The sequence below is a fragment of the Ictalurus punctatus genome, chromosome 22, assembly GCF_001660625.3.
Source record: "Ictalurus punctatus breed USDA103 chromosome 22, Coco_2.0, whole genome shotgun sequence".
NCBI classification, from domain to species: domain Eukaryota; kingdom Metazoa; phylum Chordata; class Actinopteri; order Siluriformes; family Ictaluridae; genus Ictalurus; species Ictalurus punctatus.
The window spans coordinates 7,294,032-7,308,310 of record NC_030437.2 but is presented as its reverse complement, the minus strand read 5'-3'; the positions used below and the strand labels follow the sequence as shown (position 1 = coordinate 7,308,310).

Below are 14,279 nucleotides of genomic sequence, written 5' to 3'. Positions count from 1 at the left end.
ACAGATTCACACCATTGCAACGTGAACCACGTACAAAACCGTATGTTTCACACCTGGACCACCAATACCTACAAAGTATACTGAAGTGTCCTCCCTGTATGAAAATCTATTATATCTAAATGTAAAGGGATGAGATATACTGTATATGAGTGAGGGACGTGATAAGGGCTTGAAAGTGTCGTCCCACCGAGCAGCGAGATTTTTAGGATCTCAGAGTATGAAGCACTTTGTATTTATCAATAGTATTTATTGACGCACAAAAAGGTATGGCGACCTGGGAAAAGCCATCCCATGTCATGGTGGCTGATCGAGTAAACAGGAACAAAAAAAAAAAAAAAGAAAGACGACAAAATTGGGTCTTTTTGTCAATAACACAGGTTTGGGTCTAAAAGTCTGAGACCACACTGAAAATTTGGGATTCATTTTTTTTTAATTAAAAACTGGAAATAAACAGAAATTTTTTTAATTGAAAAAATTCTGAAACAAAAACAAAAAATGAGACGGATCATCGGGTTTTACTCAAATTTGTGGAGTCCACGCCAGCTTAAGTGCACGGTGTCATTAAAGCAAAACGGGGACGTACCAATTACTAAGAAATTCTGAAATTCATGCATATTCGTGTATATTTAAAAGATTCTACTTTTCACTCAAGTTGTTGCTGATTGGTAAACTGAAAAAGAATGCCAAACAGAAGCATTTTTAAATTTGCTCATAAAGCTGATGTGTTTATCCAAAGTGACTGAGGTTACAGCTGAGTAATTGAGGTTAAAGGGCCTGGGTTAGGACCCAGCCATAACAGTTTGGCATTGCAGGGAGTTCAACTCACAACCTTCTGCAAAGTCGCCTTAACTAATATGCCTCTAGTTGTCCAAATCCTTTCTAAATCATTTCCCGACACATTTTGATCAAACTTTTTGGATAGTTATGAGCAGTAGCAAAACATCCAAAAGCCTAATCGATGCAGTTTGTAAACAGAATCCAATAGAAAAGTCGTTCGTCCGGAGATTGCGAGTTAGTCCACTAGTGTGTCATGCTGCCCTGTGACACAGCATGCCTAGTTTCAGGTGTCTTGGAGGAAGCATGTGTTAGTCAACACCCTCTGCAGTTGGTAGCTATTGATATATGATCAGGGAGACCTGACCCGCAGGTGGGAAGTAGCCAAGAATAAATCCAAGAGTACATATTTCAGTTCGGGAAAGTCTGTATGTTTCATAATTATATATAGTAGAAAACCACACATAACAGTCCTTCCAACTCATGAACCACCTGAACCTTCAGTAGCTAATGGATTCGTCAGAGCACTGGTCCTTGGTGGGAAGAAAAAAATGCATTTGCTTCAATCTACTATTCAATAAGTTTTAAAGGAGCCCAACCCTTCCAACCCGTCCCATTTCCTGGTGAGTGCCTGACCACAGTTTACACTCTCATCGATCAGCTTAATACCAAAGCTGTGGCCTCACAGTTCATTTGCTTTCTCTACTCGTGAGCTTGTGCCTCACCATGACCATTTCCCGCTGACAGCTGTCAAGTATATTGAGAAATGATACGCATCACGTCCCTGTGCCTGTAACAGGTCCACAGGTCTGAATTAATGTTATGTTTGTGCCTCTTCTCTCAGAGTTCACCTGCAGCACAGGCAATTTGCTGTACTTTCATGTAGTAAGCTTCACATTTAATATACTGTATATGAGTCAGTGGCGTGATGCGAGAACAGCTGTATGCTATCACAGGAAGAGATCTAATTTAAGAAATTACAGCGAACGAAGAAAAGCAATTCCAGTCTGAGCTCCTGTGGGTGCATAATAATTAGTGTACAATCAGTCTACAAAAGATCCTACTGTGATTAGAACTTGTCAGTGAACAACACAGTTATCTCTCTCATTTCAAACCAAATCTGTTTATCAAAGAGCAAATGTAAACGTGTGGGATGCTCCCAGTCGTTCAGATCACAGTGTAGGAAGCATAACAGCCGAATTTGCAAAATGATGCCAACTTCATAAAGGAACTACCGAGGTGTCTCGGCAAGACTCGGCGCCTAATCGATTCACACAGCTGCATCCACACGTCCTCTCAGTCGCTCAACAGGACATCCAACCACACACCTTGAGTACTGAGCACTAAATGACTCCCATTTCAGCTTCATGTGTAACAAACCACAGTAGTGCTCATCACAGGAGGATCTGTGTTTGAGACAAAAGGAAACAAACTGTACAAATGGGAGAATTTATATTTATTTGGAAATACACTTTTATCCAAAGCAAACTGAATTGAATCTAAGTAGAAGATTCGACAAAAAGAGACACCGTTCAACCCCAGTTTCAGCATGTCAAATGATACCAGACAATCAGGTTAAATATGCCACGGCAGGTCATTTCTACATGTAGGCACAGCCAGGACTGCAAAATAGGAAGTTGAATTCACTAGCGTCAAGTCAAGTCAGCCTTTATTTATAGAGCACGTTTAAAACAACAGACGTTGACCCAAACTGCTTTACAAATCAATCAACTAAATAAGCCATAACAGAGTTATGTTTAAAAATATAGTGACAATAATAATATTTAATTAATAGATACATTTAAATACACCTAATCGAGTATTTATGTATTTCAGCCTATTAAAAGACCTAGTCAAAAGCTAGAGCGGAGACGTTTTCAATGAAGATTTAAAAGTAGCTATTGAAGGAGCTGACCTCACATGAAAGGGAGACTGTTCCAGAGTTTTGGACGTCCCATAGAAAAGGCATGAGCGTCTTTGGTTTTATAACGACCACGAGGAACTCTCAAAAGAAGCTGATCAGACGACCTGAGCGCTCCCATGGGGGGAGTAAGGATGAAGATCACTGATATATTTGGGAATGAGACCAGAGTGCACCTTATAGACAAAATCAACCCTGACTTTTACAGGAGACCGGGGTAATGTGATCCCTCTTTCATGACCATGTTAAAAGCCTAGCTGCCACATTTTCAACTCGCTGTAGGTGAGATAGCGCAGTTTGAGGGAGACCAATGTACCATGAATTACAATAGACTAACCGCGATGAAATTAGCAATTGAATCACAATTTCCAGTGAAAGAAAATGATTGGCTTTAGCGACAGATCTCAAATGGAAAAAGCTACCCTTAAGAACTGCACCAACTGCTTGCTGAAAAGTAACCTCGAATCTAAAAACCACTCCAAGACTTCTTACATGATCTTGTACATTTGACAAGTGAGGACCTAACTTGGCAGCCAGTCCAAGTAAAGAGGACACGGAGGAACGTAAAATCAGAACTTCAGTTTTGCTTTCGTTTAATTGTAAATAGTTGTTAGCCAACCAACGTTCAACGTCTTCGAAGAATTTTAGGACGTTATCAGTTAAACTCTTTGTCTAAGCTCACTGGGAAATAAAATTGCGAGTCGTCTACATAACAATGATATATGCTATACTTCTCAGGAAGCATATAGAGGGAACATAGTAATAGCATGACGCAAGAATTATCACAGGAGAATGTTGTTTTTATTTACAAAAGTCACATTAAGACTGGGTGAGGTCTCGCAGTGGTCATTTCACTGATGGCAGCTTAGAAATTTTTGTCAGATGAGCTCCAGTAATTCCTCAGCCCCTCTGTGCAACTGTGCTGTTGCTCTTGGGAGAAATCGGCATTAAAGTGAACTCAGTAGCGGTCCCCGATCCATAATCCTTTAGATTAAGCAATGACCAGAAAGCAGCAGAAGCAACAAGGCGGATGAAACAATTTGGCATTACGTAGTATTAGTTTTGCAACTTACGCAAAACAATCCGCATTAACATAAGTGATTAAACCAAATACAATTACCTCATTTATATTTTTATCATCTAATTACCTAGTCTACAAGCTACCTAAGTACTAAATAGTGCTACAGGCATTCGCAATGTCTTTTCGCTATGGCATGTGAATTGGTCATTGTGATCTTGTGTAACTTCTTTTTGAGAGAATGGATTCATACACCTATCCCAGGGGACTCTGGGACCAAGATGGGGGACACCCTGGACGGAGTGCCAACCCATCGCAGAGCACAATCGCACACACATTCACACACTTGGGACAATTTAATAATGCCAATCAGCCTACAAGGTTCCCATGTCTTTGGACTGGAAACTGGAGCACCCGGAGAAAACCCCCAATGCATGGGGAGAACATGCAAACTCCACGCACACAGGGCAGAGGTGGAAATCAAACTCCCAAACCTGGAGGGGTGAGGCAAACATGCTAACGCCACCATGAAACATGTCGCTTCTCAATATACATGGCTGCTATCAGCAGGAAAAGCCGATTGATTATAATGCAGTGGCACAAGACGTTTACATTTATTCACTTAGCAGACGCTTTTATCCAAAGCGACTTACAAACGAGAAAGATACAAGCAAAAAGACAAAAAGATACAAGACTGCAATTAAAGAAAGTAAATGAACGATGAGGCCACAGATTTGACATTACGCTGATAGATGAGAGTAAACTGTGAGGCAGGCAATCGCCAGGAAATCAGATCAGCAAAAATCCTGTCAAAACTTACTGAATGATGGTGTGAAGCAGAACACTAAAGAAAGCTATTGAAAATACAGTCAATGCATAGTAGGGTGGACTATTCATCACAGTGGTACCATTTTTTTTTCCTCTTCCTCCCAGACTGAAGCACACATGACACAGAACTGCACATTTTATGGGTCTATATAACCAGCGGAGTGGCATCGTCCATCCTGCAGGCTGCACAGCATGAAATTAAAGTCCACTCGCTTGGGTAGAGGAATTGACTTCCTACACAGAGGCTATAGATCTCAAGTTTTACTGTGCTCCAAAGCCTACCACTAGGTATTTGGGCAGTGGAAGAAAACTCGAGGATCTGGACAAAACGCATGCAGACACAGGAAGAACATGCAAAAAAAAAAACTCGAGAGTGAACAAAGCCCAGGATTGAACATCCCTACCTGCTGAGCATGGCATGGTGGGCGCCTCACAGCTCCAGGGTCCCAGGTTCGATCCTGCACTTGAGTTACTGTCTGTGCAGAGTTTTACAGTTCTCTTTGTGCCCATGTGGGTTTCCTCCGGGTTCTCAAGTTTCCTCCCACCTCACAAAAACATGCCGATTGGCAGATTCACTATGCCAAATTAGCCCTAAACTGACTTCCTATCCAAGGTGTATTCCTGGCTCACACCCGGTGTTTCTGGGACAGGCTTATTTACTCGTTTACTCTGAGAGCCCATTGCACCTCCGTTACACATTATTTTACATATGTAACTCTGTGAATAGCACCGATCATGCACATATATGGCAGCAGAAGCTTGCAGAGATGTTTCAGTTAGTAAAAGGTTGTCAAGTATCTGCAAATACTATATCCTATATAGATTAACATGACTTCATAACAACATGATGCCTTATACAATGCTGCATAACAGAAACTGCTCAATTTTTAAACCTCTGGCTGTTCCTATAGCCAGTGATGTCGTGCAAAAATAAACCAGGCAACCGTGACAATTGCATTATGTGGTTTTATTCAGTGTGACAGTATATATATATATATTTTTTTAAAATACAGCTCTAGCTATTCAGTTTTGTTCTGAACTGCTGCAGCAAAGAAAAGAAGAAATGTGAAAAGAAAAGAAAAATGTGTAGGATGAAGGATTGCTGTAGGATTCTGCACCTGACTAAATCACATCACTATTCACACACAGAATATACGGTGCAACATCTGCTCTGCTGACATGTGTGTCGTCTCTCAAAGAGAAAGTGATAATATTGCAGTACAGTTCAAATATTTCACAACTGCATAATAGATATACAAGATTTACCTCGCAAGCCACTTGCTGTACTACTATATGCCAAATTTGTCTTTCAGTCTAAAACTGTTCTGTCCTAAAGACTGCAGATGGTCGAATAAAATAGCAAACGTATCATTTGAATTTTTACTTTGCCGAGTTCAGAATTGCAAACAGGTCTCATTTTTCATTGTCATTTTATTAGTCATAATAATATTCATAACGGTTCACCACTAATGCTATCCTGCACAGCCACAGCGAGGCAGTGTGCTACTGCTTAATGTCGCAAAAGGAGGAATCCTGCTTTCATTATGATCCGACATAAAATGCAAACCGATTTCTGTGTTAATTCTCACTCTATAATGAAGCCAATGCGTGTTTGTCCTTAATACTGGCTCAGGTATAGTCAGTCTAATCTACTAAAAGTGGTACTGAAAGAAACTATGGATCAGAATGCCAACTGAACGACGGACAAATTGAAGAGAACCTCAGTGAGTGCCAAAATACAGGATTTGCCTCAGCAGTTACAGTAATGATTCATTATATTAAGAGTGGAAATCTTTAGGCCCATCATGATTCATTGAGATTTCAATTCAAGGTGTGATTATAAATCGATTCTCGATGCATCTCATTTCTATACCGTACATGAATTTTTTTTTTTTACTGTGTTACCACCTTTTATTTTTAAAGTAAAATGGTCTACCTTGGTTCAAGCATGTGCAACGGCAGAGGGGTGCAAATCTTTTGTGATGAAATTTGCAATTGACATGACATGGATAATCCGCTTTACCCTTTCTGAATTATTTGAAAGCTTTTGCACCGAGGGCTCTCTGTTCAACAGGAACAGCAGAACAGCAGTTTTTACTTCAACTCTGGGCAGAAAGGCGTGTTGTGATTGTGCATGCTCACTGTATTCCCAAAATACTTTATCTTAGATGACAGAGTTTGTAAACGGCATGCCAATTGCCCAGTTCTTTTTTTTGTCCCTTTAATTCACAAAATGCGGATATGCCTATAAAGTCACTTTCAAAGCAGAGGTCGCAGGTCTGAGTTTGTCCATTTCGGACTTTTTAGAATTTTTTTTATTATTATTATTATTATTATTATTATTAATGTTAAAAACTGGCTCCATGTTGTACTTGAACTGGATTCTTTATGAAATATGATTATGGAGATCTGTGCATAAGAGAGACGTAAGATTCATTGTTAAGTATGTGCTTCCCCCCCCTCACCACTACACTGTAGACACTATCAGTTTTAAAGATGAATCTAAATCAACTGCTAATGGGCCACACCCTATTAGCAAAGTACAGTAGTTAAAGGAGAAAAGTCCAGCTAATGGCTTCTGAATAATGAATTTACAAACTCTAGAAAAGGTCTTGATTTTACAAGGAAGGGTTGAGTAATTCACCAGTTTACTATATATAAGAAGTATGTTAGTCTGTCTTTAAGACTGTTTCATAATCTTACTGATATGCACTATAATTGGACTAAAATTTAAAAAAAAAAAAGGCACACTGCAGCCAAAGCCAGGACCTTTGTGGCAGTTTTTCAGGACATATTGATTTTTTTAAGGAATTTGAAGTGTTTCTCTTTCTTTAAGCTTTCAGAGGTTCACCAGCAAAGCTTTGAAAAATCAATACAAAGTAGAGAAGTCCAAGTTACATTTAGAAGGGTAGAATATTTCCAGCCCAGTAATGCTCCCTGTAAGAGGTAGCATTGATTCTGAGCTGTAATGAAATCTTCAAGGCAGCCAGCAAATTACGCACAGAACCACTTCATCTGAATGAAAAGATGGAATATCTAATGGAATGAATGATATTGTGGTGACTATTGATCGCACAATTAAAGGTATTCTTATGATATCCACTTAAAATACGTCCCATACTTCTAGGCGATTTATACGCCACACTAGATGAGATGCCCCGAGAGTGTGAACCGGGGCTAGAAACTGAGGACACCTCCAAGTTCTCAAAGTCCTCAGATGAAACCCCTGACTATCAGCCATGAGCGCAGACAGCCCCCTCAAGGGCTGCTGCAGTATGCTCCACTCCCATAAACATGATGCCCTGGCTCCCCCCTCTGGCTCCTTGGAGTCAGAGAGGGTGGGTTGACTATCTATACTGGAAGGCGAAGTCACTTTGCGAGCTCCAAAACCCAGAAACGGAGTGTCGGATCTGGAGGAAAGAGTGAAAGATTGAGCAGCGCTCATCTCCAATTCCCCCTCCAGATCCATACGGGACCCCCAAGTGGTCCTGAGGTTCTGAAACCCTTTTTGCTTCAGCTGAGAAGCGAGAGAGCCGGGAGTGGAGCGGCGCCACAGCACGCTCCACTCCTATACCTTTCACACTAAAAATGTGATCATTCCTCTCTGTAATAATATGAGAGCAGGAAGTAACACACTTTCTGAACTCTCTAAAGCTCATTCTGTTTGCACAGGATAGCAACAGAAGAGAAAAGATACTGCGCTGAAGACAAAGAAAGCTAACTACGGCACGCCTATAAACAGGCGTAATTTTATACAGACTTTAGATACTTGTCGTGTGCAAGGGCGATTCCCACAACGTGAAGCTCACGCAACGTTGAGTTCCCTTTGAAAGGGAACCCCTGACTTTTCAGACACATTTGAATAGGCCCAATGGTATGATGTTTGCTGCTGCTGCCTTAAGCCCCAACAGTCTGCCGTAGAGACTGGAGGGGATGCCCAGACCTAACTTTATCTTGCTCAATGTTGATAGGATTGGCCGTATGCATGTTGGGGATAGACACATCATCGTATTCGAATCCCATAGAACCCCTAGAAAAGTCGTCCTCTGATTGGAGAAGAAACTTTCCCTGAGGTCCAACCTGAGCCCAGACCTCCTTCCGTGGGTGAGAACAACATTTCGATGTTGAAATGCCAACTCCCTGGACCAAGCTAGAATTAACCAGTCGTCCAGGTAATTTAGTAAACGGATGCCCTGGAGTCGCAAAGGAGCCAGCGCGGCATCCATACACTTTGCGAAGGTGCGAGGGAATAAAGCTAAGCCGAAAGGAAGAACCGATGTTGATACGCGTTGCCTCCAAATGTGAACCTCAGGAACTTCCTGTGACTGAGCAATATTTCTATGTGGAATATGCATCTTTTTAAGATCTATCATCACAAACCAATCTTCGAACTGAATCTGTGGAACCAATAAGTTTGAACGTCAACATCCGAACCTGTATGTCCAAAAAATACGGTTCAGATGACGCAGACTCGGGTATTTTCTGTGCATCGGGAAATAACAGCTGTAAAAACCTCCCTCCCTCAGAGAAACAGGTACATGTTCTATGGCCCCTTTGTCCAAGAGAGATCTTACTTCCTGCGTTAATGTCAGGCTCTGCTCTGTGCGGACTACTGTGGTGAGCACGCCTCTGAAACGGGGGGGTTGAGCTATGAAGTGGACCCGGTAACCCTTTTCTATGGAGGACAGAACCCATGGAGATACATTTGGCGGTAGTTTCCACTCTGCCAGATGGTCTTTAGTGACTGAAAGCATCAGATTTTCTTTGCCCTGTGCCAGCTAGCTGATCAGAGTAAACTGAAAACTTGGGATGACATTGACTAGGGGAGCCCTACTGTAATACTGGGGCTAACTGCCCTAACAACCTCTCGTCCCCGGATACCTCCCTCCACGGCCCATCAAGACCACTTCTTCACATAAACATGTATACCTCCACACACACACACACACACACAGACCCAGCACTCCCTGCTGCCTTCATGCTCCCGCACTACATCCCCAAAATAGAAAATGAAAATGAAGACGGATACTTCTACCTGAAATGCTCTGCTCTAGCTCTGTTGGACCTGCAGATGAAAGCTGTGACACCTTCTGTTTAATCTCAGGATACAAACACTTTCAGGGTGCAGCAAATAAACCATAATTCACTTGGGAAGCTGATTTATTCTGCATGAAGGATAATGGTAAGATTTAAAGAAAGATCATACAATGTTATTGGTGCAAAAACAAGAGGCAACAGACAAATCTTGAGATGAGTGAAAACCCATCCTCAGACATTCATAATTAATAAAACCCCAAAAATCATGGCAGGCCATGCGAGCTATAAAAAGGTTACTGAATAATGCATACCGAGTCATAATTAAGTTACAATTTTAAAGTCCTTTGGGGTACAGGCAGATTATTCATGTTGGAAGGAAATGTGGAACTTGCACTACTTATCTATCAGAGCAGATATATTTATCTGTGACCCTTTCAGGACTGACTAATATCCCCTGGTTAAGTCAACCACGAAAGTCTGTGTCCAATAGATTTTCTCTGGGAAAGGGTTTCCTCTTCATACTGAAATAAAAATGTCTCCTCAGTCTGAGAACTTTAGATGAGTCATAGAGGAATTGAATTAAATTAGCATTTAATGACAACACACATTAATTTTGTTGTGCTAAATTGTCTCGGAGTGGCTCATACACACAGATACACCCACTCATTCAAGAATCTGTCAACACGTCGGCTCAGGCTACGCTTCCTCCCTGCCAGCAGAGGCCCCCTCCACTGAATACTAAACACTTACAAACTACTGTCCTGTCTGGACAGTACATAAAGGCAACACACACACACACACACAGCGAAGTCTTTTACTTTACGCAACTACAGAAGCTACATTTCTATGTGCTAACATTAGGAAAGTCAGACTAATCACGGACGACCTCAGTCGCAATCTCCAGTCTCCTTTTCTGTGGCTTTAAAACCGACAAAATATATTCCTATATCCATTGCAAGATTTTAAAATATTTACCTCAAATAATATTTCCATATATTTGCCTTAATCCAATGTGTATCCCTATAATAATTTAACAGGTTCAGTACATGAATATTTACTATGATGTGATATAACAAAATGGCCAGAATTATTTGTAGCAGGGGCAAGATTATTCATCTCGGTTTATAAATGATCTTTTTCCAAGATACAACCAAGAGAGTGAGCAGGGTTTAAAAAAAAAAAAAGACTTTTTCTATTCGCTTTATTTATAATGCGGTTTATATGATTAACTTAGTCTATTCTCAATGAATGACAATGAATGGAGAAGAAAAAAAAAAAAAAAAAAAAAAAAAAAAAAAAACTTTCTTTTGGTGTGTCAGAGAAATATTATGTTGTTCCTTACATTTTATTATACACTGTTGAATTATTGAATCTGATTGGTCAGAAGGTGTTAATGAAATAAGCACGAGACTATTGTAACTATTGTAATAAGGAGGAAGTTATTATAACATCTGGAATGTACTCTGCCCTGCCAGACTGCCGGAGCATGCCCTCACCCAAATTTTGAACAAATTTGTTTGTCATTTCGATTTCCTGTTTTTCCCGCCACTACATAAAGCACACTTACATGCTAACACTTTGCGAAGTCTTACAGTTTGCCTCGTCTTTATTGAGTTCTGAGCCTTGTTTTCCGGATAGCTACTCTGTGTTTTTGACCTTGTGCCCTGCCTCATTTTTGTCTTTACCTTGCCCCTTTGTTTTGATTCTGCATCTGCCTTTTGGTATTTTTGACCTTGGCCTGTTCTCTCATTGTTGATTTTCAGATACTATATTTTGGATAGAGGTTTGTTCATTGTGAATTATCGAAACTGTCTGTTCTCACCCTGCTATGTTTTTTTTAATAAACCTTGTGCACATGGATCCTTATGACCGGTCCTTTAGTCCTCCATTACACTTAGATTACGTCAATAGATTTTTTGGGATTTAAATCATTTTTCGGGGTTTTTTTTTTATATAACCTTTATTATAGGTAGTTCTCTCTCTCACTCACACACACACACACACACACAAACCACTGTTGTTGTGGACAAATGGAAAAGGTGAGGCCTCATAAATAACCAGCAACAAAATTGAAGCAAGAGAAAGAACAAGTGGACCTGGCCCCTGACTGCTATAAGCATCACTGCACTCTCATCAAATGGCCATTTTAATTTGACATCCATTGGCCTTCGTATGATATTTTATTCTGCTAAAATTTGTTTGGCTGCAACACTCTCATCCCACCTTCACGCCTATGAGAAATCAACACTTGTCTTACCTAACAGCTATATACGGGACATGATAAAAATGAGAGACAGTTTGCCTTTTCACCAGCGCCACGGCAATCTTGAAGCTACTGAGGTTGGCGGCATCAGTCGTGTTCTGTCAGAAAATGAGCCTTCATACACAAGCAGCCAGAGATGACTCATGCTCAGATTGGCTACATCACTCTCCTCCCCACCATTAGCTGGTGTCTGGTGGGCGTTCTGGTTCATCATCCACGTGGATGCTACACACTGGTGGTGGGTGAGGAGATTCCCTCCCCATACAATGTAGGGTGCTTTGAGTGCCTAGAAAAGCGCTTTATAAATCTAAGGAATTATTATTATTATTATCAGAAGAGACTCAGCTGAGCTGCTGCTAAGCTTGATGGAGGAGAGGACAAGGAGTGCAGAAGATGTTGAGGATCTTTCATTCATTATCACCCTATATGACCTTCCTGACAGATAATGGGGATGGCAGATGTACTGTAGTCCAAAACATAATACATAGATTTAATCTATATAAAATATCCAGGAAGACTACAAATAATAATTAACTCCTATTCATTAATAATTAACAGAGAGCGCTAAATAACAGATGACAAATTCAAAAAGTTTATGTTGGGAAAATATTTGCATTAGCAATACAAAGCAAAAAATGACTAAAGGAGTGAAATGTCATTGTATTCCCATAAGTCATCTAAAGTGTATAAGCATCAGCAGTGTATAATTTTTCCTCATTAATAGTTTCCCAGGCTTCCTCCAGAAACATCTTTGCCCTTAGGCTAGCTTGCGATGTGTAGTGTATTGGTACAAGTATGAGGTGTGATGATCACGTCCCCTCTTATTAAGTGCATGTGTCAGTGTATATATGAGTGGGTGTATGGACAGGTCTGTTCGAGCATCCCATCAGCCCCTAATGAGCCTATTACTAGTCCAGGCAAAAAGTATGTCTCCTGGCTCAGACACGTATGTTTCCTGAAATGCACAAAGCTTTCTCTATGACTCGAGAGCTACTCAGATAATGGACCAGAAATGCAAACAGCCATCCATCAGTCCTCTGCCAACTGTTTACAAAGAAACAAATAAATCGAGTATTGTTGTAAAGTGAGATTTCGAGGAAAAACTAGCCACCAATGGGGATTTGATTGAATTAGATTTGTATTAATCTTTGGAGTATGGTACTTCATCTCTTAAACAGTGCCAACCACAACTGGCATCTTTGGTGCAACAGTCAGTCCAAAACAAACAAAAAAAAAAGGCATCCAATTTGGAACTTAAATACCAGATGAAGGTACCCACTGAGCTGATACTGCATTTAAAAGGGAACAAAGAGCTATGAAAGAGCCATTCCTACCTCCTCTGTCCCTAATGGCAAGATTGATGCCTTTCTTCAGCACGATGTCCAGTTGGTACATCCCGGGGCTGACGAGGGCAGGCGGATCTGCATTACTCGGCACTACGGTGTTGATGCCCTGTGGGTAGAGGGAGGGGTAAAGAGTATGTCAATGACCTGGAAGCTCAAACTGTAACCATAACATGCATAGCGGGGGGGGACAACATTTTATCGGAAAGCCCTTTAACCCTAACTCTCACTTTTAAAACTTGACAATAAACAAGTAAACAATAAACAAAGCCAGATACAGAACTAGGGGTAAAACATTACATTTAAGAGAAAAAATGTCCAACTTTATAAGTGCAGCTCTGTTAAATCGACACAAGTACTGTTTTGATGTTCAACAGGAACTACCAACAAGTACAGTGTAGTTTTATATATAAAGCTACAGTGTAATCCTGGCATTTTCATAGCACTTTGCCTAAGAGCTTCATCCCGCATTGACCAGAGAGACAATGATGATCTTGAGTAAAGCCCTTAATCCTTAACTTAATAGCTTAGAGTGGATTGTGATTAACTTGTAAGCCACTTTGGATAAAACCAAATGATTAGGCGGTATTTGCCCATCTTTGTCTCATCTTTTCTTCAGTGGACAACCTCTACTTAATATGGTAGATATATACCTAAAATCGGCTGCTGTAATCATAAAGACTGTCCTGTGCTCATCCCAGGACTCTTATTCACAATCTGCTCATACTGAACATCCTTTCAACACATTTAGTACTTTTTGACTTGAGTAATTGAGTAGATGAGTAATTATTTATAATCCCACTATCCAGAAGAGGCGTTACGTTAAAACTACTGAAACATTATAGCCTCGTATCCTCTTTGTGTCTCATACTGCATAGACACGAATAGTATCTGGTCAAGACACTATTGATGTATACACTATATGACCAAATGTTTGTGGACACCCGACTATTACACTCGTGTGTTGACAAACATCCCATTCCAGATTTACTCTCCCTTTGTTGTTATAATAACCTCCAATCCTCTTGGAAGGCTTTCCACTAGATTTTGAAGTGTGGCTGTGAGGATTTGTCCATTTAGCCACAAGAGCATTAG

At 40.5% G+C, this 14,279-nt stretch overlaps 1 protein-coding gene across 5 annotated transcripts in view; it reads right to left on the bottom strand.

The window, feature by feature from the left end:
* mctp1a (multiple C2 domains, transmembrane 1a) overlaps nucleotides 1-14,279 on the bottom strand; it is a 152,516-nt gene that overhangs the window by 78,106 nt on the left and 60,131 nt on the right. For all 5 annotated transcript variants that reach the window (XM_047149795.2, XM_047149796.2, XM_017451442.3 and 2 more), the window contains exon 2: nucleotides 13,176-13,293. In XM_047149795.2, coding sequence (XP_047005751.1) covers nucleotides 13,176-13,293 — 118 coding nt within the window. The remainder of the gene's footprint in view (nucleotides 1-13,175; nucleotides 13,294-14,279) is intronic.